Below are 25,695 nucleotides of genomic sequence, written 5' to 3' on the forward strand. Positions count from 1 at the left end.
ATTTAATAATATTTTATTATTATATAGAGAATGAATGACTAATCTAATGTGATGATTGAATTTAAATAGAATATATAAATATAAAAAAATGTGATATTAACTAAATTTTAAAGATAAATTTAATCAAACCAAAAAAAAAATGCGAACGACGAGACTTGCGGGTGCACAACCAGACTTTCTCTTCCTTTCAGCCTTTTTTTTATTTTTTCTCTTTTTTTTAATTACCCCTATCAGGGGTGCGCAAGGTGTCCCAAATTGACTATCTGTAGCAGAGTTGATTATTATTAGTTATATCGTTTAAATAGTATCTTTCGATAAACACAGATTTCTTTTATGCTTCCACCGTCCACGTTGGTATGGTTACTTGGTTAGTATGTAGTTAAAGCACGCGGAGCACTGACCAGTTACTTAAAACATGGGGTGGTTTGGTGGGAATGACACCCGGAGCCACTCAGCTGCGGATAAGAAAACGTGTGGGGGTTTGGCCGGTGGTGGGGTGGTAGGTGGAGGACTACCTCTGGCGTGGAGGACTAACTCTCGCGTGGAGGAAGATATTCTGGACCATCTTACCTCTACTTTCTCCGTCTCTTTCCAATGAGGTAGATACCAACCAACCAAACTTGGAATCTACTGCACCATTTTACTCTTCGTAAACCCACTTGTTTGTGGCACTCTCTTTTGCTTCTCTCAGAACACCACAACTTCACTGCTCGTGTGAGTCTCACTTTCTTTTTCTTCTCCATGTTTCCTAATGTTGTATGTTCTATCTTTCTTCCTCCTATGTGAGCTTCTTTTTAGAATCTTTGGAAATTTTTGGGCTGTTGGCTTTCAATTGTTTTAAGGAGTTGATTTTGCTTGAAGAAGGGAATGAATAGGTTTACATTCTTTTAATTTAAGTTGTGTATGCAGTTGTCGGAGTCAAATCTAACGCCGAATTAGTCATTTTGATGGCACAAGAAACTGTACGCCCAGATGAGGAGGTAATCTTTATGTAAAAGTTTAATTACGGAGATAATTGAAGTGTTCTTCATATATTATTTTTTTTTCAATTTTCTCCTTATTTTGTTTATTCATGTTAGCGTTTAATTTTTTTCCCCGTTCTATGGTTATGTGTATTATCTGTGGTTATATTACTCGCAGCTGGTGCTAAAACAAAAGTATGACTCTTAGGTTGTCCTCGGAGAAGAAATAGATCATGTGAGGTTGATCACCTTAAACCGGCCTCGTCAATTGAATGTCATCTCACATGAAGTGGTATGTTCGATAAATTTGACCCACATTGACTTCGTTTGAACTCTAGGTCCTCTTCTCTTCTGTTTTTTGTGTACAAATAGTTATTTATTTATTTATTTTTGTTTTCCTTCAACCAGGTTTATCTGCTAGCAGAATACTTGGAAAAGTGGGAGAAGGACCACAAAGCTGAGCTTGTAATTATCAAGGTTAGTTCTAAATCCTTCTGAATGTCTGAACTATCTGGGCAACCTTTTTATAACAACAATATTTTGAGAGAAGATCACTCATTTTCATTGTTTGGGAAATAAATGTGGTGAAAAATACGTTACCATCCAGATGTGATCCATTTTCTGTTTGTACGAAAACGTTTATATTTCCATAACATGCCTAATGAAATAGCACTTATATATATACAATTGTATACTTACTAATAATTTTTACATTCTGTCTACATGAAGTGGTAGGTTTGTTCATTAAAATTTCTTATGTTGATTGTCATGGATCTTATGATCTTATCCAGGGAGCTGGCCGAGCTTTCTCTGCCGGTGGAGATCTGAAAATGTTCTATGATGGCAGAAAGTCGAGTAAATGCACTACCATCGAAAAATTTTATGGCTTTCCTTTCCTTATATGGTTCTTTATGCAACAGCATGCACATGAAAGTTACGTATGGTTTTTGAATTTCATTTTGACAGAGGATTCTTGCCTTGAAGTGGTCTATAGAATGTATTGGCTCTGTTATCATATTCATACCTATAAGAAAACCCAGGTACCATTTTAAAGTTGTCCCTTATGATGAAATTATGTAGAGGAAATAGATGTGCTAAAGTTTTGCCTAGTGTATGAAATGGTTGATATTTACTACTCAATTTGTAACGCTGTCAACAGGTTGCCCTTGTGCATGGAATTTCAATGGGTGGAGGTGCATCTTTGATGGTCCCAATGAAGTTCTCAGTTGTCACAGAAAAAACAGTGTGTATTTGGTTCTTGTTAGATGCTTCCGTGTATAAATCTGTCTGTTGATTTTGGTTTTATGGGATTTATTTCCAATTCTGTGTTTTAACACCAAATTACATTGTGGTGTATGCGATGAATGCTGTGGCCTAGGTATTTTCCACTCCAGAAGCAAGCATCGGATTTCACACTGACTGTGGCTTTTCCTATATTCTCTCTCATCTCCCTGGGCATTTAGGTTAGCATAAAATTAATAGGAGGAGATTAAAATTAATCTTTTTATGTATGACAAAGATCTTCCCATGTTTATTGGCTAAATGACTAGTAATACCTGGGTACATTTGCAGGGGAATTCTTGGCCTTAACAGGAGCTAGGCTGAATGGTAAGGAATTGGTTGCTGCTGGATTGGCAACCCATTTTGTCCCGTCCGAGGTTAGTTTGAGAGCACTTGTCTAGAATCCAGTCTTGTCGCCATTTGATATATATTCACAATTCAGTGGTGTCGAGTATTGGTAAAAGCGCACTTCAATGAAAAGTGGCAAGGCCAAATAAAAGTAGAAATTTATACTGATATACTCTACTTGAAATACAAAATTGACTAGGAAATGGAACAATCCGAAAACACTTGTCCAAATAGAACTGGGAACTTATTGCTTCATAATTTTCCTTTCAACAAGAGTATATTCACATGGTTAGTCAGTAACAAGATTATATCAGTATAAATTCGCATGCATGCTTGTTGGGTGTATAGTATCAAAACAACAAGTGTTGCCAGCAAAGAGGAGATATTAAATGCATTCTTGTTGGGTATAAAATTTTCATTCATTCTATAAGAAAAATTGGGGATCCTTTTCTCCTTTCCGAGTTGACTAGGGAAATATGGCAGGTGATGGAGCAGTTCTCCCCATCATGGAAAATTAATATTCTGAAGGTTCAATATAAGTCAAAAAGCCTTAGACTTCTAACACTAGAATTGCTTGAGAAGTTTTTCTGATCATATATGTTTATCTAGGGCCATATACCTTTTTATATCATATGCAACATGATGTCTATGCCACAGCTAGATTATGACATTCTTTTTGGTCCTCTTGCTGGTTATTCTATTTTTTTGTAAACTATCCTATACCCACTGTTTTGTGATATAATAGAGCCTCAAATGATATCTGACAGTACAGCCTTATCATATAATTTGCAAATTAAAGAGAAGGAACAGAGGACTTTCAGTAATGGACTTAAAAAGTCTAATTATTACATTTCATAGTTCCTCATGAATTCTACCTATCATAGAATGGATGAGGAACTATGAGTATGACTGACCTCTTGAGTTGATTTTTGATATCATCCAAGTGCATATAATGTTGGTTGATTTCTTGGGACAGAAGGTTGTTCCTTCTTTGGACAGCCTCTGTTCCAAGCAGGTTCTCATTTTATGAGAACTTTGATCCCCATTCATATCCAAAATAACAGAAGCTTATTAGGATAAGCTTGCTTTATGTGTCAGATTTTCTTTTATGTGCTGTATGTGATTAATCTCTCCTCTCTGCTTTGCTCTATCTGCTACACCACTGGGCTATTCTTGAAATATCTGCAGATTTTGTCCATACCTATTCTTCATCTGTTAAACTTGGCATTTCTTCCTTCTTTACTTGCTGTGTAATTTGTGTTTATGACACTACAATAAAAATAAAGTTGAAGACATAATTTGGACAAAGAGAAGGTAGCAAAGATAAGTTTTGTGAAAGTGTATCTGAAATATCTAAGGTTTTGATGGTATTGACTGAAAGGATCAGGATACTACAATTTTAGTGTGCAAGATCCTCTGAATGAATGGTGACAAATCAGATACTGCGATATGAATTTGAGGGACAGGGCGTTGGGGGATGAATAAACTTTTTTTTTTTTTATTTGGCACTGGGTATCCAAGAACAAAGTCCCAACTAATCCCGGGGGTGCACAAGCCCTTGGTAAAGAGTTTTCCGCAAGTGCAGCTCAAGTAATTCAATGGGAAGTTCCCCCATTCCGATGATCTCTAGAAATTGTTTGCACCCATGATGTTTCAAATCTTAGGCCCCACCAAGACCAAGGCTTTTGCCACTTGAGCCAACCCCTAGGAGTTAATGAATAAACTTGATAGAGCTAATAACATAAATTTCCATGGGGATATTTTAATTTATTGATATGGTTGGCCTATTTGTGGGTAAGACGTGAAGGATGGATTGAATAGGAAACAATCGTTGACCATTTGAATTTTTTCATTTTAATTTGAGGAACTCTTCTTGGCACCATCAGTGCTGCTGATCTTGTGCTGATCAAATTAAATGGAATAGTTGTAGGAAATGGCCATCATTTGTGGTAATTGGTCTCAGACCCTAGCTTTTCAATGTTTTTTGGAGTTCTTATAATAATTGGTCTCGAGCCTCTTAAGTATCAATTATATATGCTGCACTTAATTAGAAATTTCGCTTATTCAACCGAGCAATTACAAGAATTTTTTTTTTTTTTTTTATAAGTAATTGATAATATTATTATTAGAGATAGGCAAAGTTTGAGTACATAAGATGGTATACAGGAGATCAGACCTATCGAGGTCAAAAAGGAAGCTAGAAAGTCATGAAAATTCAAGCTATTAAAATCTAAAGCAATGGCCCATAGAAATAAAGTACGGAAAAATATAGTTCTAAGTTCCTCCGATGACTGCACATTGTTTTCGAAAGTCCGATCATTGCATTGACTTCCACCCTTAAGGCACATAATACAGATAATACAGATCGAGATAATTTTCCATATCGCATTGATTTGTTGAACTCCTCTCGGAAGTGTCCAGCTGGCCAATAGATCAACCACAGTTGCCGGCATAATAAAGGATAACTCTACTCGGCTAAAGACTTCCACCCTTAAGGCTCTAGTTGTCGCGCAATGTAACAAGAGGTGTTCCACTGTCTTGCCAGATCTCTTGCACATGCAACACTAGTCTAGTATAACTATCGAGTGCTTCCTTAGGTTGTCGGTAGTCAGAATCTTCCCCAACACTGTTGTCCATGTAAAGAAGATCGCTTTTGGAGGCCCCTTATTTTTCCAAATTCTCCTCCATGGGAACTGAATATTTGTGGCTTGGGAAAGGGACTTATAGAAGGATCGAACTAAGAAGATGCCCTTACCCGCAGGAGTCCACCACATCCTATCAGCTTGCTGTCTATTCGGCTTCATAGAATATAAAAGGCTGAAAAAAGTCTCAAAGATGTCCACGTCCCAATCTTGCGCTACTCTACTAAATGTGACGTTCCATTGTACTTGGTCCCCTGATAGAAGCATGAGGTCCTCAATAGACGCTTCCTGATTGCTAGCCACTCAGAAAATAGCTGGAAATGCATCCTTTAAAGCCTCATTCCCACATCATATGTCCCTCCAAAACTTAATTCGGGACCCCATCCCCAACACCAATCTAGAATGGCAAATGAAATCCCCCCACCCACGCCTAATGTGTTTCCAAATCCCCACACCACTTGCCCCATTAACCTCTTCAGTGCACCAGCCCTTCCACAAGCTTCCATATTTACAATCAATCACCAGTTTTCATAGGGCTTCTGTCTGCATGTTATACCTCCGTAGTCACTTCCCAAGCAGGGCCCGATTGACTGTTTTTAAATTCTTTAGACCCAACCCACCTGACGAGATTGGTCTACACACCTTATCCCAGCTGACTAGGTGAAATTTGAATTCATCCCCTATCCCACTCCATAAGAAATCATGATACAGTTTCTCAATCTGAGCCGTTGCACTGGCAGGCAATTGGAACAAAGATAAGAAGTACGTAGGTAAGTTAGAAATGGTGCTCTTGATGAGAGTCAACAGGCCACCTTTCGACAAATACAATCTCTTCTGCCCTGCCAATTTCCTTCCGATCTTCTCTATAACTGAATCCCATATGGATGAGGCCCTTGCGGCAGCCCCCAAAGGCAATCCCAAGTAGGTAATGGGAAGAGAAGCTACCTTGCACCCAATAATACTAGCTAGCTGCCTAGTGTTACTCACGGTCCCAACTAGCACTAACTTTGACTTGTCAAAATTAACTTTCAGGCCTGACGCTGCTTCGAAGCATAGTAACAAAGCCTTCAATGCCCTCAACTGGTTTCGATCTGCCTTACAGAATAAGAGCGTGTCATCTGTAAAAAGTAGATGAGACAAAGAGAAGTGGGGATCACAAACCCATGCGTAACCACCGCCGATATCATCATACTCAAGGCTTCCATAATGATAACAAAGAGAAGTGGAGACGGAAGATCTCCTTGCCTTAGACTCGAGAGCTGCTGAAGAAGCCGGTAGGGCAGCCATTAATCAAGACTGAGAATTTGGCCGTAGAGATGCACCAACTAATCCAAGTATGCCATCTAACCCCAAAGCCACATCTCCCTAACAAATACAAGAGGAAATCTTAGTTTGCATGGTCATATGCCTTCTCCATATCTAGTTTGCAAACAATCCCTGTGGAGTCAGCCTTTAATCTGCTATCCAGGCCCTTGTTCACTATAAGGATTGAATCTAGAATTTGCTGTCCCCTAACAAATGCATTTTGTGGCTTTGTAATGATCTTGCCCAAAACCACCCCTAATCTCTTCGCAAGAACCTTGGAGATAATTTTATACACCCCATTTACCAGGCTAATCGGTCAAAAATCCTTAACCTCCGACGCTCCAATCTTCTTTGGGATCAACGCAATAAAAGTAGCATTTAGGCTTTTCTCAAACTTTCCAACTGATGATACTTCCTGAAACACATTCATTATGTCCACTTTCACCACCTCCCAACAATATTGGAAGAAACCCATCGAGAAGCCATCTGGACCTAGAGTTTTATCTTTACCCATACATCTCACTACGTCATACACTTCCTCCTCTTCAAAAGGTCTCTCCAACCACGACGCTTTTTGGAGCTCAATAGTATCAAAACCAAGACCATCCAGACTTTGGCCTCCATCCCTCACGTTCTGTAAGCAGTTGTTCATAGAAATCCACCACATGGTCACGAATCTAAGCGGCCTCCTTTAACTCCATACTATTAATATTCAGCATTTCAATGATATTATTTATTCTATGAGAGTTAACAATTCTATGGAAGAACTTTGTACTCCGATCCCCTTCTTTCAGCCACAATGCTCTCGACTTCTGGTGCCAAGAAATCTCCTCTAAAGATAATATTATTTCTAATTCTGAAACTAACTCTGCCTTTGACAATATCTCTTCCGGTAAAAGGGCTCCAGCCTCAAGTATCCGTTCAAACTGTTGCAACTCCTCCACCATGAATTTCTTTCTCTCACATATATCTCCAAAGGATTGTGAGTTCTAAAGCTTAAGGTCATTTTTCAAAACTTTTAATTTACAGGCTAGGATGTATGAGGGGTTACCGTAGAACTGGTAAGAAGACCACCATTGCCTAACCTTATCCACAAAGTCTTCACTTTTCAGCCACACACAAAATTATCTGCCACACACTTAAAAGAGCATGCTACTGTATACTCCCCCACAAACTCCATTTTCTCAATAACTCTTTTATCCCATATCACTAGGATTCCACCTGATGCCCCATTCGATGCAAGATTAGTCCAATCAGCATAAGTACAATTCCAAACACTTCGAACTAACCTTCTAGAAACAATTTTTAGCTTAGTTTCTTGTAAACATACTATGTTCGCCCTCCACTCTTGCAGCAAATTTTTTATACGAAGTCGCTTACTTTCCTTATTTAACCCACGGACGTTCCAAGACACAATTTTCGGCTTCATAAAGGAGAAGCAAGCCCCTTCCCTTTGGATCTTTCACGGCTTGAACTTCTTTCATAATTCAAGGACCAAGTTAGGCGCTTGAGCTCCTGTTGTTTTTTTTACCCTGATTTCTTTGACTGTGTATGACCCGCTTCAATGGCAGTAAGTAACGCCAAACCTGCTCTTCATAATCCACACATTCCATACCTATCTAGTGTTGCATATCTTTCACCTTTTGGAGCATCCAATCCGATACATTCGACTCATTTGGTAGTAAACGGTTCAACGGGATAGGCTCCCCTTCACTGGAAGCCCACTGCAGATTAGGTGTCACCCCCCTTTCTTCCTCCCAGAATAAGTTTCTACCCTTCCATTCAACCACAACATTACTAGAGGAAAATTGAGTCTCAGGGATGATCATTACCTCACAGCTGTCTCTGAGAGAGCCCATCATCAACCACCTCCACCCTTGCCCCCTTAGCCCCTAGAATGAATCCTACTGGGGCTTCATCGTAGAGCTTTCCCGCCACGATGGACTCGAGATGATCCTCAAGTTGAAACTGGACCTCCTTCTAGGGAGGTGATCCTCCCATCACGTTCATCGGCAATTTTTGGCTACAAGAAGCTGCAGCTACAGCAGCGGTGCACGGTGGCGGGAACTCCACCATCTCCACTTGGTTACTTCCTCGTAAATTTCCTGGTAGCCCCCCATCACAGGTGTCTCTTCACAGGAAGAGAACTCAAAACTCAGAGCCTCCACTAATGGCAAAGGAGCCACCGACGATGCTGTTGCCGTCAAAACACCCGCGTCCCTCGAAGTCCACTGGAATGGACCTGGCTTAGCAGATCTCAAGCCTTGTTTCTCAGCCAGACCAGACTCTAGTTGCTTAGCCTCCGTTGGTGGTGCCGCCGTCTTCACCGGGTCCACCTGGCTCTTTGCTGGCAAGGGTGGCAGAGGCCCACCCGACAATGAGCCTGAGGTAGACGGGTAACACCTACTCTAAATAGGCCCCATAGGAGGGTAGCTTGTGTATCCCGATACTGAGGCCCAACTCCTGGGCCCAGCTCCCAGTTTTCCTTTCCCTAAGGCCTGCGGGTTGCACCTGGGCCCATATGGTTCTTGGCCCAATGACAATTGCCCTTTCGGTTCTCCCCCGGCCCACCTCTTTTTCCTCTTGGATGTACCGTTTCAATGCATTAAAATTACATTGCAATTCTTTAACTTGCCTCTGCATTTCCGTCACAGCCTGAAGGAGTAATTCCTTATTTAGACCGACACTCCCATTGCCACCACCCTCAAGGCTCTAGACCCTTATAGAAGCAACGGCGCGGCTCCTCTCAATCTGACAGGTTGATGGGACGGGTCCAAGGCCCTTGAATTTTTGAGAGCCTCCAAGTACGATCTGTTGGAAGGTGGAGCTGCCGTCATCGCTGGCGGTGCCTACCCCAAAGAAATCACCTTCTTGCCCAGCCTCCCCCAAAACTTCCACCAACTTCCTCCAATCCATTCCGTCCCTGTCTTTAGGTATAAAGATGCAGTTATAGCGACCACCTCTACCGTACTCCACGAGTGCCATGAACGCACCCTGAAGGTTAGAGCACCTCTGTGCTATATAGCCCCTGTCCCCTTCCCTATGCACTGTATAGAACTCCTTCCTCCCAGCCATTAAGGATGCGTTTGGATGTTGAACTGAGTTGAGTTGAGATGATAAAATATTATTAGAATATTATTGTTTATTATTATTATTATTTTAGAATTTGAAAAAGTTGAATTATTTATTATATTTTGTGTTGGGATTTGAAAAAGTTGTAATGATGAGTTGAAATGAGTTGAGATGAATTTAGTTTCCAAACAAAGCCTAAACCATCTTCCAGGGCTTTTGTGAACCAGTGAGCTAAATCCAAACTCATATGCTTCACAAGCTTCCACCCTCTTTTAGTAAGGAGTACCCCACGCCTATCCCTTAACACCTCAAAAGACTTTAATTCTATATCGACTACTTTTCGAAGACCCATTTTCCTTCCCGTCTGAGCAAAAACCCACGTTCAAGCTCCCACAAACGCCATTGGAATGAAGCAGGAAATTGTACGGCAGGAAAATGCACAGAGAGAAAAAAGTTTTTCCCAACCAAAATTTAAAGGATTGGAGAAAAGACTCCTTGCATTACAACACTATCTTTAGAGTTAATTAGAAAATAAGTCCATACCCAACTGCGCTTTCCCAACCAAAATTTAAACGAAGCAGGAAATTTAAAGTTTTTCCCAACCACAAGAAATTGAAAAGAATAAAGAATCTCTATGAAAATTTATAAGGATTGGAGAAAAGACTCCTTGCATTACAATGCCATCTTAAGAGTTAATTGGAAAATAAGTCCATACTTGATATGAACCCGCGGGAATGGAATCCCTTGAACCCACAATCAATTTGAAAACTCTTCAAGAAAGTCAAAATCAAGTCAATGGATGGAGAATCTAGACCTGATGAGAACTTGTTTCAAGAACTTAGATTATATTAAAATCTAGACCCATTGAAGAACCCATCTCAAGAATTCAGATTACAAGAAGGAACACCACAAAGGTTTTGATTTACCTTTGATAAGTTTAAAAGTTCAATTAAGAACGTGAGGAGTAAAACTCAACTCACAATGAATAAATTCATCAAATTTCATAAACTTCTTTAAATGAGGCTGCAAAGAGTATTTAAACCAAAATTTAATTAAAACCTTAGCTATAAAATAAAGTCCCTTTTACCCAAAATGCCTCTAGATGAACAGTGTTACGGTTACAGTGTCGCTGCTACAGTAACGCTACAGTAACCTCTAGAAACCCTAGTTCAATGAAATAATAACTTTTCCAATATGCCCTTGCATAGGTCCCCTTTAAGTCATTTCCATAATAAATTCAATTATTCTAAACTAATAAGTCATTTAAATGAATTAAACAAGTTGAAAGTCTTTAAGTCATGTTGTTGCCCTCTTCCATAACTTATCAAATGAATTAAAACTAAATCTTTATCATTCAAGCCCATCTTGAATGTTGGGCTCTTGCTAGACTCGTCCCAAGTGGATTGTATCGTCTTTTTGATCTTCTTAGCTCTTGATCTTGTGATTGACTCATCTGGAATTTGCAAAAAATCTTTAAGACTAGGCCAACATTGGTTCCCATCAATACCCAACTGCGCTTTTGACCCTATCATGCTCCATTATATTTTCAAATGCAAACCTGACTAGATTGAAATGATCTATCAAAGTAAGTTGTAGTCCTTTCCATATGAAGATGTTAGATTAGACCAAATGCCATTCATTCATAACTGCAGAAATAATCTCCTTCATGCTGTGAAATTACATTTACACCAAATGTTATGTCAAGCAAATTTTTTTCATTGTCAAGGCTATTTTAAAATCCAAGGGAGTAATTATAATTTCCTAGACTTGTAAGCATCAGTTCCTATTATTTTATTATTCATCCAATACTAGCTGTGTTGGCAAATGACCATATTCTAATTATGATAGCTTGTAGATCTGACTAAGCTTTGTTTTCGTTTTTCATTTTACGAACAACTGTTAATGACAAATTGAACTTTAATTCATTCAAGAGCTTCATAGTGACCCATTTTCCATTGACTTTTGAGTGACAAAAATATGGACTCAATTCGCTTGTGATTATATCACTTCACTCTTAGAGCATCCTCAATGGATTAGTTAAAAGCTAAATCCATTGAGTATTTAGCTATTAGAGAGCGAAATATGCTCACAAAGGATTAGCTAAATTCCAAATAAGCTACAGTGACTTTCAAAAGTTTTCCAAATTTGAAAGTTACTGTACATACATCAAATACATATTTTATCAATTATTTCTCTCCCTTTCTTTCTATCACATATTTTATCACAATTGATAATATTAATTTGAGTTAGTGATATATTAATTTAATTAGAATATGATTGTTAATTAATATATAATAGGTAGAATAGTAAAATATGGTAAAATTAAATAAATTAATAATTAAAAAAATTAAATATTTTTGAAATTATTAGTTACTCATTATTATATAATGAATAAATAGATAATTCAAAGTGGAGATTTGATGTGCATAATCAAAACCAAATTCATCTTACATTATTTTATTGTTATATAATGAAAAAATAGCTATTCCAATGTAGACATTTATGTAAATAGAATAATCAAAAGTCAAATTTCTCTTACATTCATAAAAAATGTTCTTTAACTTTGGCTAATCCATTGAGGATGCTCTTACCATTTTTGCCATTGACCAGAAATTGCCTGAGCTAGAGAAGCATTTGATAAGTTTGAACTCTGGTGATAAGAATGCGGTCAAATCTGCAATTGAAGAATTCTCTGTGGATGTTCAGCTTGATGAAAATAGCATATTAAACAAGTAAGGGATCATATCAGTGTTTTATGTCTTTAAATATATTTTTATATCTATATAAACAAACACACACGTAATATCCCATGTAACCTTTCCCTTCACCCTTTATTTATGGGAGGACAAGATGCCATATGTTCCGAAGATTATTCACACTAGTGAAGCATTAGCTGCTGTTGCAAATGGGATCTGAGATACCATCAGGTTCTGATATTGCTAACGATAAGGTTTTGGTTACCTTTCAGGAAGTCAATAATTGATGAATGCTTTTCCAAGAATAATGTTGCGGACATTATAAAATCATTTGTAAGTAATTTTCCTTTTCCTTTCACAATTTGCATGCAGAAGTTCATCAAAATATTAAATCTCCACATCTTTGCTGAGCCATGTAGTCTGTATGTAATATGCTTTTCAGGAATCTGAGGCAAGCAAGGAAGGAAATGGATGGATAGGTGCAGTTCTTAAGGGGTTAAGGAGATCGTCCCCTACAGGATTGAAAATAACATTAAAATCGGTAATTTGATTAATAACAAATGCTATAATAAATTTCTTGCTTACATTGAATGCTTCACAAGGGATAAAAATTATACTTGTGGCCGCGAATTTGCAACATCAAGAGTTTATAAAAGACACCCACGACTTGAATATCAAGACTCAGTTCAAGGTGCAAATGTAAAGGCTCTATTCCTTCAGGTTGCCTCTGATATTGAATTGAACACTTAAAAAGCTTTTCAGTCATGTGTTGTATGAATCGTGATATGTTTGTATCCTTCACACAACATGAAAAGCCTCTTCTTTTCAGAGCTTGAACATGTTGTGGTTGATATGCCCCATCACCCACAACCCTGGCTCCATATGGCCTATAACATTCCAACCCATGAGGAGAAACGATCATGCATGGCTCGGACCCTAGAGTGGATATCATGCATGAAATGTTGGGCAGTGTGGGAGAAAGTTCTAGTCAAGCTTGAGGAACATGTGGGGAAGATACGAATCATGTGTCAAATAGTTGTAGATATGTGAATATGTGATGGCTATGTCAAACACACATTTGCATGATGGATTTATTAGGAGTTCTGTTTGTTTGGATTGCTGGTGGTGTGTTTGTGTATAAAGAATAGCCATAGAAGCAGCAGGTAGAATCTTGATAAATTTTGAGGGCTCTTGAAATTGGGGTGATTCCTACCAGATTTGGAGTGATTCTGTTTAATGTCACTCGTGTCTCTTTTTTGTTCCTTGTCATCTGTGGCGCATGAATTGGTGTAAGGATTGTGTCACCAACAAAGAATGTATAGACAAGTAAAAGCTGACATGCATTGCATAGATGAATGCATCCATCACTTGGAGGTGAGGGTACACAATTCTGAATGGATGCACCGTATTGAAGGGGCCTTGAAAGAGATCTTGGAGACTCTTAGGGTTCGTGTGGCCTTCCAAGGGACCATTCTCCATTTCCTTGGAAAGAGGGAGTTCATCTAGGACCATCCATGGAGAAGGAATGAGGCAACCCTTAATGTCCCACCAATTACTTGAGTGTTGATTTCCAAGTTGTACTGATCCTACCGAGGGTCCCAATAGAGTAGCTTAGTCTTTGTAAATCAAGGCACACCCCAGAGCAGGGAGCCACTTTAGGTTCCTCCCCTTGGAAGGAGAAGTAATCAGAGGCTTCAGTGGTTGCAACAGGTACATGAAGAAGGCTTGATCATACTCTGGGTAGTTTTTGAAAAGGTGTTACTGGCCAAGTTTGCACATTTTGATGAGGCCTTATTCATATCAAAGAAGGCAGGACTCTCAGAGATTATGGCGTAAGTTTGAACAGTTGCCAAAGCATGTAGTTAGCTGACCTCAGAAGGTTATTGGTACCTATAACCTTGTGTGAAACCATGTAGATGGGACATCGCCTCTCATGTCAAAAACTAATCTCCATGACCTACATTTGTACCTTTCATCAACAGCCAAGGGACTGGTTCTTCAGTAAATAAGATTCCTTGGGATGAAATGCAGCACAGTACGTAGAAGGCTAGCACTTAAATTGTAATGAACGTTTCAAACCTAGTCATAATTGTCAGCCACCACAATCGCTTCATAAAGAGAATAACCATTCCGAAGAAACTGAGACAATCTATAAGCAATGTGCTTTGGTAAAGATTTGACTCTTAGAAATGTGACAAGGTCCTGGAAGCTCAAAATGGTAATAGTTCCCCATCTGGATGACTTTTTATTGCCTTTTTTGGTCTTGTTGGGTGTTACTGAAAGAAGACTTAAGGAGTGTTCTCTATGAGTTCGATTTTAGGGGGAAGTTCGAAAGAAGCTGTAACGCCACATTTGTTGCACTTATGTCCTAAGAAACAGGGTATGGAGATTAAGAATTTCAGTCCCATTAGCCTTTTGGGAGCTGTCGAGAAGATCATTTCTAGTCTTAGCAAACAGGATGAAAGTGGTGTTGGAAAATTTCGTATCCAGAACATATTCGTTAGGGGAGATTGATCTTAGACTTAGTCCTTATGACCATATCAGTTGGGATTTTTTGTTGTCTATGTTGAGATGTGGCTTAGGGGTAAAGTGGTGTGAGTGCATAGGACACTGTATATATTCTATGTGCTTCTCTCTTCTGATAAGTGGTAAACACTCAGGTTTCTTCAAAGGCTTTAGTGGCCAGGGAAAAATGGGCCAATAATGAAGCTTGAAGAATACGTTGCTAAAAATGGGCCATCGTTCATGTTAAAGAGGTTGTTGAGTTGTAGATTGTGTCAATGTGTGAGGGTTATTTTGGATATGCATCTTCATACGGGAGTCATCAAGGGTGTGTTAATGTTTTTGTTTGGATTTTGTTGGCCTGCATGTGTTTAAAGAATAGCAAAGAAGCTGCAATGGGACTATGAGAAATTTTCATGTCTGTTGTACTGTGATGACTCCTACCCAAAGGTGGTGTTTCCGTTGAATGCACCTTGTGTATATGTTTTATTATTTTCCATTCATGGATTCATGGGTGATTCTCTTTTACGGAAAAATACATGTATCTCCCCAAGTGTTTCAATTCCCACCCCAAACTATCAGAACCGCAATTTGCATCCTACACTACCAATTTTTGGCAGTTTTGCAGCATTTACAATCTGATCATCAGGATTGTACTGTGTAACTTAATTTCATCATCCTCTTTGGTCAGATCTAAACCTTTATTGCGAAAAAAGTAATAGTCTGGAGGGGCAAATATACAGTTGCAGTTTATGGTACACATTTAAAAAATTTGTGGTAGTTTGGGGGTGTAAAATTATATTTCCGTTTATTTTTAAATTTTATAGCATTGAAGATCATCCTGACATGAGTCAGATGTTTTCCCTCTTGCTTACATTATGTTAATCATTTTTGTTGTAAGTTATTTGAAAGTCTTGGTTAGATTGAACATGTAAAATAAATTGATGAACGAATCCTCTGTGCTTGTTGCCCTGAATGCTTGTGGAATTTAATTAGTGAATTGCTTTACACGATTGCATTTGTCCATTAAAATTAATAAAAACATTTTGCTAAAGATAAATCCAGGATTTGTCCATTTAGTTGGAACACAGTGCCCCCCCTTTTTTTTTTCATTCTTCACATCAATTCCCTTTCAGCAATCGTTTACCTTTTTCTTTAACTTCGGATTTTTACTTGAAATTGTTCTTACTTGTTCTGATTATTTTGATATCATGGAATAAAAACATCACCTTTTGCTCTCCATCACTCCAAAATTACTTTTTATAACAGTGTTAGAAACAGATAGGTTTTCTTGTTTTGTTGGTAGTTCTTCCATATGTTGCCTCAAATGCTTGTTAAACATCTCCAGATTCGTGAAGGAAGGAAGCAAACACTGTCTGAATGTTTGAAAAAGGAATTCAGACTCACAATGAATGTACTGCGTGCCACAATCTCCGAGGATGTCTACGAGGTGACTATTGCAGTTTCAATACTATCATAAATTTAGAGCAAGTCCTCCATTCATGGAAGAAAGAATATTTCATCTGCTACACCTTAATGAATGCTTGTTTCTTTTTTCTTTGCTGATAAAAAGGGTATAAGGGCGCTCACCATCGACAAGGATAATGCTCCAAAGGTAACAAGCATATGAATGCCAGTAGTCAATAGAGGCTGAGTTTAAACAGAGAAATTGACCATGTCATTTGAAAATTACTTTTATTTTAATTTTTATTATTTAGCTAATATTAGTGACATTACTCTGTTAATCTCTAAATCATTAATTCTGGCAGTGGGAGCCGCCATCCCTCGACAAATTGGATGATGAGGACGTAGACCTGGTATTTCAGAAATTTACAGAGAATTTGGAGCTCCAGATTCCAGAGGACAACAGGTCAGTGTGGCTTCAATGTCTATATCTGCATTATGGAATGTTCATGTTACTGAATCAATCAAAATTATCAGGGAATGAAGAATTACTATTAAATTTTATTTATCCAAACCAAATTACAGGTGGCATGGTAAATATGAGAGTACACCCTATGCGACTTCAAAGGTGAAAGACTAATAAAAAGAAAATCTGGGCAGCAGCTGCATGTTACGTAAATCGTTTGTAATGTGCGAAACTATCATCATCTCAGACCCCTAATACCAGTGCGTGTCATCTATCTGGTTTCTGTATGTTTCTCTCTGTTTGATGTGTAGGAATAAAATGGCTGTTATCATGGTTTCAAAATCTTCCCATTGAAAAAAAAAAGGAAAATTAAATAAAGGAATTAAAGACACTAAGCTTTGGACATGGAGCATGAACGGTGTAAACAATTAAAGGCTGGTTTGACAAATGAGATGAGATAATTTTAGATGAAAGATGAAAATTGAAAAAAAATATTGTTAGAATATTATTTTTTTAATATTATTATAGTTTTGGTATTTGAAAAAGTTGAATTGTTTATTATATTTTGTATGAGAATTTGAAAAATTTGTAATGATTATATAAGATAAGATGAAACACTTTTTGAATCCAAAGGGGCCTAAAAAAATTTGCACATCCTATATATTGCTCCCGTTGATGTACATTACTCAAGACCTAGCGTGTGGAAATTACGAGAACAAATGAACAGTACCTGTGGAGGGGTGTATGTAGTGTAGTGAAAGCATTCCAGGGTTCAATTTTTTTTTTTTTTTTTTTCTATACATACCCTATCTGTCCTGAAAACAGCATTTCACAAGCTGACTTGAAAAGTCCATAGACTCCATACACCACTTAACCTAAATTGTTGCTTGATCCAACCCTACTCAAAAGCAGGTCTTCTGTCCCAACTTGGATTGATCGAACGTTTGTTTTCTAATAAAATTACAAAAAAATAGTGTTGCTTCATTTTTTAGAATCTGTGTTTGCATTATCCAACCTTACTCAACCCCAACTGTCTGATTTCACTGTTACTTTGGATTGATCGAGTTAGGTTGGAAGTTTTTAGCTTTGACCGTTACAAGAGTAACTCTAAATAAAATAATAATAAAACTTCACTCCTTGAGTTGGGAGGGTGGGGCTAGTGAAGGGCAAAATCTCTGCCTTTCGTGGTACTACATTGGGAGCTCGGGGAAGGTGGTTCACGTTCAAGTATTACAAATTGTCTCAATGCACCATGCAAAGGTGTGGACACAAGCCACTCATGGTAACCATATCCTTTGCACGGAAAGGTGCACCAAGGGGTGGCTAAAGGTAACCTATTTGCAAGGTGGATTACCATCTACCCTTCTCAGTTTGCCCAGCAAATGGGTGTGTTGGGACAAATATCCCTTGACAGGAAATGGGCCAGAGCCCATGTTCTAAAAAACTCACTAGCCCTAAATCGAGGGTCTGCAGTGTAAAACCCATAGTTCAAATTGCCAAAATGCACTAATGTGAAATTCAAATTTAAGCAGAACTAATAGCGATTAATTAGTGCAAAGAACGAGCTATCTTGGGCATGATACTCGCCTGTGATATTCGTCCAGCATATCAATTCCTCTTTTGATTGGTAGCGAACTTGAAGCCCTAACAATCCTTCGTCTAGCAAGGATTAGAGGATGTCAACCTAAAAACAGGTCATATTGGTCAGGCTAGGGATTCGTATAAATAGAGGTTAAAGAACATGCTTGAGGTAACTTCTGAACAATTTGAAAATTAGAATACTCTCCACACTCTATTTTGACTTAGGCATCAAGGGTGTTCCCCACCACACCAAGCCTCTCTCATTTTCTTGTTGTAGGTAACTGAAGTCGTGGGCATCAATACGAAACACGTCCGTAACTGTTGGTGCCATTTGTGAGATCTTTGATATGTCAATGTGCTTTTCGTATGTCTACGACAACGCGCTCTCAAGTAATACGCAATCAAGAAACTGCAACAACAAGTGATCAAGTAAACAACAAAATGGAGGGAAGATCTATAGAGATGGAGGAAAGGCTAAGGAGGATGACTCTAGAGATGGAGAATCTCCAGCGAGAAAATGAAGCCCTTAGGTAAAGAATTGCAGAGAACACTGCAACAAGCCATGCCAGAGAAATAAGGCAGAATTGCAACGAGATAATGCAGGAAAAGTTGAGTAAAAGCCAGTACAATAGAAGGCGAGATGGAGGCACGTCTTCCAAAAGTCCAAATTCTAGGCCAACACACCTGAATTTGAACGTGCAAAGAGGAGGCAAGGGGCATGCAATGAGCGATGGCAATTGAAACAGGAGAAACCATCAGTTCTGCACCTACCAATAAGTGGAAGGGCATAGGATGGAAGATTGCTACTCCTTGAAAAAGAAGATAGAGACAATGAGGGAAAATGGGGAGGTAGAATGGTTAGTCAGCTAGTATTCAATGCCCAGAGGGTAATCTCCGGGCTAGAGTCTGGAACAAACTTGAAGGCTGAAAAGTGAAAGCCCAAAGTGGCTAAGGACAATGTGGACAAATCCCGAGGATGCTCCTCACCAAAGCCCGATTAGAAACAATGCACCCCTTGGGCGAGATCTAGATGATAGCAGGATGATAATGATGATTCATCGGGGACGGCCTCACGTCCACCAGCAGAAAGGCGTATACCTAGAGGGCCAGACTCGAAGAAGTATTCACAACAAAGAGGCCCCTAAAGCAATCAAAGAACCAAAAAGCAGTCGCTATATCTTTTGGCGACGAAGATTGCAAGGGAGTCTAGTACCTCCATGATGATGCGTTAGTAGTAATGTTGTTGGTGGCCAACTACACTACCCGGAGAATTCTAGACAATAATAGCAGCTCGACCGATATCCTTTTTCTAGGATGCCTTTACAAAGATGGGAGTAGACCCAAGCCGACTACACCTTTTGCCCACATTGCTGAAAGGGTTCTCAGGAGATGTGGTTCAACCTCTGGGCGCTATAACATTGCCTTTGTCCACTGGGAAAGGACCCTACACAACCCCATGACCAACTTCCTGGTGGTTAAGGCCCCCTCCTCTTACAATGCTATTCTTGGGCACCCAACCTTGAATAGATTGAAGGGAGTAACTACACCCGCCACTTGAACATGAAATTCCTGATAGAGAGGTGTAGGAGAAGTGCACGGCGAGCAAGTACTAGCATGCAAATGCTATGTATATGAGCACAGAAATGAGGGAAGTGATGTACGAATGGCAGAAAGTTCAGATTCTAGTGAAGTATTGTCGTCACCACCACCCAAACTCATTGACCAAGAGGTCGAAATAGGGGACGAGCAGAATCTGAAACAAGTAGTGGCGAATGAACCTTTGAAACTTGTGACCCTAGACCTAAACCATCCTGAAGCCACAACAAGGATTGGAACTAGAATGGGATCCAAGATAAGGCAGCAGTTAAAACAACTCCTAATCGAACACAAAGATTTGTTCTCCTAGAGCCATGAAGACATGCTCAAAATCAACAATGAAGAAGATCCAGTAGAAGCGGAGGAGTTTCAGTATAAGAAATTAGCTGCAATAGCTGAAGAAGTGGAATGACTCTTAGCTGTAGGGTTTATCAGAGAAGTTCACTACCCTGAATGGCTCTCCAATGTAGAATTGGTGAAGGAGTTGAACGAAAAATAGAGAACGTGTGTTGACTTCACCGATTTAAACAAGGCATGCCCAAAGGACATCTTCCCATTGCCTCACATTGATTTGATAGTAGACTCCCCGGTAGGACATCGAATGATGAGTTTCATGGATGTCTTAGGGTACAATCAAATTGGGATGAACCTAAACGATCAAGAGAAGACTTCCTTCGTAATGGACTACGGGTTGTACTGCTATCAAGTGATGCCCTTTGGGCTAAAGAACTCTGGGGCTAGGTATCAAAGACTAGTGAACTGCATGATCAAGAAGTAAAGGGGCCACAACATGGAGGTTTATGTAGATGACCTGCTCGTCAAAAGCAAAGAACACGAACACCACATAGCAAACCTACATGAAGCTTTCACCGTACTACGATAGTACAAGATGAAGCTCAACCCTGCAATATGTGCCTTTGATGTAAATTTAGGCAAATTCCTGAGCTTCATGGTCTTGCAGACAGGCATAGAGGCCAACCTAGGAAAAGTTAGAGAAATAATGGACATGAAGCCACCAAAACAAGGTGCAGAAGTTAATTGGTCATATAGTGGCACTCAACAGATTTGTTTCTAGGTCAACGAACAAGTGCTTACACTTCTTCAAGGTCTTGCGGAAGGTTCAGTCGGGCGTTCAAGAAGTTGAAGGAGTATCTATCCATCCTGCTGCTCCTAAGTCAAGCCAGGCAAGGGGAGACCCTATACTTATACATATCAATCTCCCCGGATGTAATCTCGACGGCCTTGGTGAAAGAAAAGAAGGGCAAGATTTGAGTCTTTAGGAGAACTGAGGCTCATTACCCTCAGATGGACATGTTAGCATTCTCATTGGTGATAGGTGGTTCGATTAAGGCCTTACTTCCAAACTCACCCAATCAAAGTATTAAAGGAATCCCTCTTGAAGAAAGTGCAGCAAAAATTTGACACCTCTGAACGCCTCATGAATTGGTCAGTTGAGCTAAGTGAATTTGATATTCAGTATTTTCTCTAGAATGCCATGGAAGGACAAACATTGGTGGATTTTATAGCCAAAATTATCAACTTCCCATAAGAAGTTCAGGCTACACCGATAGGAAGACATTGGCAAATCTTTGTTGACAGCTCGTCCTGCCACTCTGGCAGGGGAGTAGGCTTGCACATCACGATTGATTTCGGAGAAGAGCTTTACTATGCAATGAAACTCTCCTTCAAAACCACTAATAACGAGGCGGAGTATGAAGCTTTGTTGACGGAACTTGCCAAGGCAGAAGCATTAGGGCAAAAGGGAATTGATATAAAGGTCGATTCTCAGGTGTCTGTCAACCAAGTAATGGGGGAACACATGGAGAAAGATGAGAAGCTTAAAAACAATACTTGCAGTAGGTACGAGAGAAGCGTGATCAATTCCAGTCTTCAACATTAAGCAAATACCACAGGAAGAAAACTAGAAGGCGAACAAGCTGGAGTCGAAGTTTCTGAAATAAGAGTCTACTCTACCTATGGAGTCGAAGTAACAATCAAGACATTAGAGATCACAACCATTGGAGTCGAAGTTTCTAAAATAAGACTAGGAGCCTCAAAATGGGCACATGACGTGATAAAGTACTTGACTATCGAAGAGCTCCCCAATGAAAAATGGGAGGAGAGAAAAGTGAAGAACAAAGCGGCACACTTCACCTTGATAGATGACGTATTATACAAATGAGGCTTCTCCACTCCCCTTTTAAGATGCATATCATTAGAGGAACGCAATACGTACAAGCAAAGATACACGAATGAGTGTGTGGAAATCACTCTGGCGGGAGAGTCGTGGCATGGAAAGTCATGAGAGCATGCTATTACTAGCCACGTGCTCTCAAAGGCATGGAAGAATTTGTTAGGAAATGTGCAAAATGCCAATTGTATGCACCAATGCCTCATTGCCTGCCAGAAGAGCAGACATCGATCACGTTGCTTTAGCCATTTGGATTAGGGGTGAAAAAAAGAAATCGGTGAATCGGTAAACCGAACCGGTGGGTTTGGTCCAGTACCGGGTTTAATCTGATCTGGTAGCGGTTCCATTTTTCTCAAAACTGATCGAAATTGGTCCAGTTTTGGTTTTTCTTTTTCTATCACCAGACCGAATCGGTTCATATAAATATTTTAGTTTTTTATATTATATAAAATATTTTTTTTATATAATTTTTATATTATATATAAAATAATTTTGTATTATATGATAAATTACTAATTAATATAATATTAAATTTTAAAATCCTATATAAATAACTATATATTATCACTATAGTCTATTGTATTAACTACTAATACAATATCACTATATATTATTATTTTATAAGTTGATAAAAGCTTCTTTTTTTTTTTTTTGGAATAAGTGTTGAGGTTCACCTGTCCACGAGCAACCCCCTCCTTTTTGGTGGAGGAACACCTTATATACAACTGAACTTTCCAAACAAATATATAATAAATTTGAAATCACAAAAACCAACTCCCTCAACCATTTTTCTTAGACTTACGCAAATAAGGTAAGCTGCTACAATCAGTTTGAATAATGCCCTTGAGCAACATTGGAATGTTTCCTTGTGACCACCATTCTTCATTACATCCACTACTGCCCATTCTAGCCAAAAAATCTGCTGCCATATTTCCTTCCTTGAAAACATGTTGGAATCGGAAATTAAGTCTCGATAAAATCCCAAGAATTTCATTCCAAAAGTCATCCAGATACCATAAGCTACACTTTCCATCTTTCAACCAATTGACCACCAATAAAGAATCAAGTTCTAAAATAATATTATCCACACCCAACTCATGGCATATATGTAATCCCAATAATAACACCCGCAGCTCTGCAGTTGTATTGGTTCCCCTGCCCAGTTGAGCAACAAATGCAAACTTCACATCGCCATATTCATCTCGCAATATTCCATTGGCTCTCAGCTCACCTGGATTTTATAAACAACTTCCATCAATGTTTAACTTGACCCAACCAGGATCTGGTTTATGCCAAGAGACTGCAATAACTCTTTCCTTACTATGTAACTTAATCGGCAACTTCAGCAACTTAAGCACTTCCACATCCCGTCGTCCCATATGACTATATATTATAATATACTAAAATATATTATCACTATATTATTATATATTATAATATATATATATTATATATACAATATAATATACTAGAAAAATCAGACCGAAACCGGTAAAATCGAAAAAATTGGTTTACGGGTGTAATCAGTGCGGTATCGATTCCTCAAATCTCAAAACCGGTATATACTAGTTCGGTTTTAAAATATGTCCAAAACTAGATCGAACCGGACTCGTTACACTTACACACCTAGTTTGCATAATGAGGAGTCAACATTGTTCGCCCCTGCTCTTGGGCAAAGGAGTAAAATTAGTCACTGCCATCATAGACTATTTCACTAAATGGGCAGAAGCAAAAGCCTTGGCAACAATCATGATTAACAGTGTCACTAGATTCATGTGGAAAGCTATCATATGTCAATTTGGCATACCCTGAAGCATAATCTCAAATAACGGGCGGTATTTCAATTCTTATCACTACCACAATTGTTGTGCCGAGTTGGGAAAGACATTCAAACACCTATCTCTAGGTCACCCCCCAAGTTAACGGGCAAGTTAAGGTGACCAACAAAACCTTGCTCAAAATCTTGAAAAAGAAGTTGATAGACAAGAAAGGAACTTGGGCTAAATAGCTGTGAGGGGCCCTATGGGTGTATAGAACTACCACAAAGACCCCAACGAGAGAGACTCCTTTTGCTCTGACTTATGGAAGTGAGGTAGTTGTATTGGAAGAAGCTGGGATACCCAACTATAGAGTCCAACATTACGATGAAGACTCTAGTGATAAAAGGAAGAAGCTGAAACGCAAACAACGGCTAATAAAAGGCAGGACAATGCTACTGTGCCCCCTAATTTATACCACTCACTTTGCCCTCTTCACGTGACAGTACAATGTAATGTGACGTAGTTTTTTAAAAAGATTTAAAAAATTAAAAACACAAACATAAAATGGTAGAGAATCTAAGGTTTTAGTCTTCATATTTTTTTTTTCCACACATCATTTTCTTTTGAATATATTTTCTTATTTTTTTTTTTTTAATAAGTCACGTGGCATAGTAGCATTTTTCTTAAAGGAAAGCAAAACACTACTCCAATAGAAGGGTCAAGCCCAAATCATTCAAGGTTGGTGATAATCATAAAGGAAGCAAAAAAGAAGACACGAGGAGAAGGAAAGTTTGGTCCCTAATGGGAAGGCTTGTTTGTAGTTATTGCTAGCCACAGACTGAGATCATACTACCTCAAGGATGTGGAATGAAAGGAGTTACCCCATCCATGGAATGCCGATCGTCTAAGAAAGTATTTTGCCTAAGTGTACCCATGTAAACCTAAAGTTCTAAATAAAATTGTGTCCTTTCTGTATGATATTTCTTATCGCACAAAGATGGTTTCCTCCCAATAATAATTTGAGCAAAAGATGAGTGCCCTTGCACTTGCATATTGTGACTAAAGGGTGATGACACTCCTTTGAATGCATCAACCTTCTCCCTTAAAGTCAAGTGCTAGGGTGATGACACTCCCTTGAGTGCATCAACCCTCACCCCATAAACTAAGTGCCCTTGCATTCGCATATGGCGATCAAAGGGCAATGACACTTTCTTGAGTGCATCAACCCTCACCCCCTTAAGCCTAGTGTCATTGCACTCACATATAGCGACTAAAGGGTGATGACACTCCCTTGAATGCATCAACCCTCGCCCATAAAGTCGAGTGCCCTTGCACATGCACATGGCAACCAAAGGGTGATGGCACTCCCTTGAGTGCATCAATTGTCACCTCTTAAGCCGAGTGCCCTTGTATTCACATATGGTGACCAAAGGGTGATGACATTTCCTTAAGTGCATCAACCCTCGCCCCCCCTTAAGCTGAGTGCCCTTGCATTTGCAAAAGGCAATCAAAAGGTGATGGCACTTCCTTGAGTGCATCAGCCCTCGACCCCTAAATTGAGTGCCCGTGCACTCGCATATGGCGACCAAAGGGTGATGACACTCCCTTGAGTGCATCAACCGCACTCCCTTGAGTGCATCAACCCTCACCCATTAAACCGAGTGCCCTTGCATTCGCATATGGCGACCAAAGGGTGATGACAATCCCTTGAGTGCATCAACCCTTGCCCCCTTAAGCTGAGTGCCTTTACATTCATATAAGGCGATCAAAGGGTGATGACACTCCCTTGAGTGCATCAACCCTCTCCACCAAAGCCGAGTGCCCTTGCACTCGCATATGGCGATGAAAAGGTGATGACACTCCCTTGAGTGCATCAACCCTTGCCTCCT

The 25,695-nt window shown here is 39.2% G+C and overlaps 1 protein-coding gene across 3 annotated transcripts; it reads left to right on the plus strand.

The window, feature by feature from the left end:
• Positions 1–423: 423 nt before the first annotated feature.
• On the plus strand, positions 424–17,151 carry LOC109003899 (3-hydroxyisobutyryl-CoA hydrolase-like protein 5). 3 transcript variants are annotated; one of them, XM_018982237.2, is made up of 16 exons: positions 424–714; positions 910–980; positions 1,171–1,254; positions 1,371–1,439; positions 1,754–1,817; positions 1,929–2,002; positions 2,122–2,205; positions 2,341–2,425; positions 2,535–2,620; positions 12,221–12,342; positions 12,579–12,639; positions 12,749–12,847; positions 16,157–16,258; positions 16,382–16,423; positions 16,578–16,678; positions 16,798–17,151. In XM_018982237.2, exons 2-16 carry the CDS (start codon positions 948–950, stop codon positions 16,850–16,852), a joined length of 1,161 nt encoding a protein of 386 aa, XP_018837782.1. In that variant the 5' UTR covers positions 424–714; positions 910–947; the 3' UTR covers positions 16,853–17,151. The 3 variants fall into 3 exon arrangements, with proteins under 3 accessions (XP_018837782.1, XP_018837784.1, XP_035550390.1); XM_018982239.2 differs by having other exon boundaries at positions 424–599; XM_035694497.1 differs by lacking the exon at positions 424–714 and having other exon boundaries at positions 1,141–1,254.
• Positions 17,152–25,695: the final 8,544 nt, after the last annotated feature.

The sequence above is a fragment of the Juglans regia genome, chromosome 10 (assembly GCF_001411555.2).
Source record: "Juglans regia cultivar Chandler chromosome 10, Walnut 2.0, whole genome shotgun sequence".
In the NCBI taxonomy this organism is placed as follows: domain Eukaryota; kingdom Viridiplantae; phylum Streptophyta; class Magnoliopsida; order Fagales; family Juglandaceae; genus Juglans; species Juglans regia.

What these genes read in the sequence shown, in the direction of transcription:
- LOC109003899 (XM_018982237.2), top strand. Translation starts at nt 948, where the DNA reads ATGGCACAAGAAACTGTACGCCCAGATGAGGAG. An exon ending in ATGTCATCTCACATGAAGTG is followed by an intron (nt 1,255 to 1,370) that starts GTATGTTCGATA and finishes TCCTTCAACCAG; the next exon opens with GTTTATCTGCTAGCAGAATA. An exon ending in CCCATTTTGTCCCGTCCGAG is followed by an intron (nt 2,621 to 12,220) that starts GTTAGTTTGAGA and finishes GCCATTGACCAG; the next exon opens with AAATTGCCTGAGCTAGAGAA.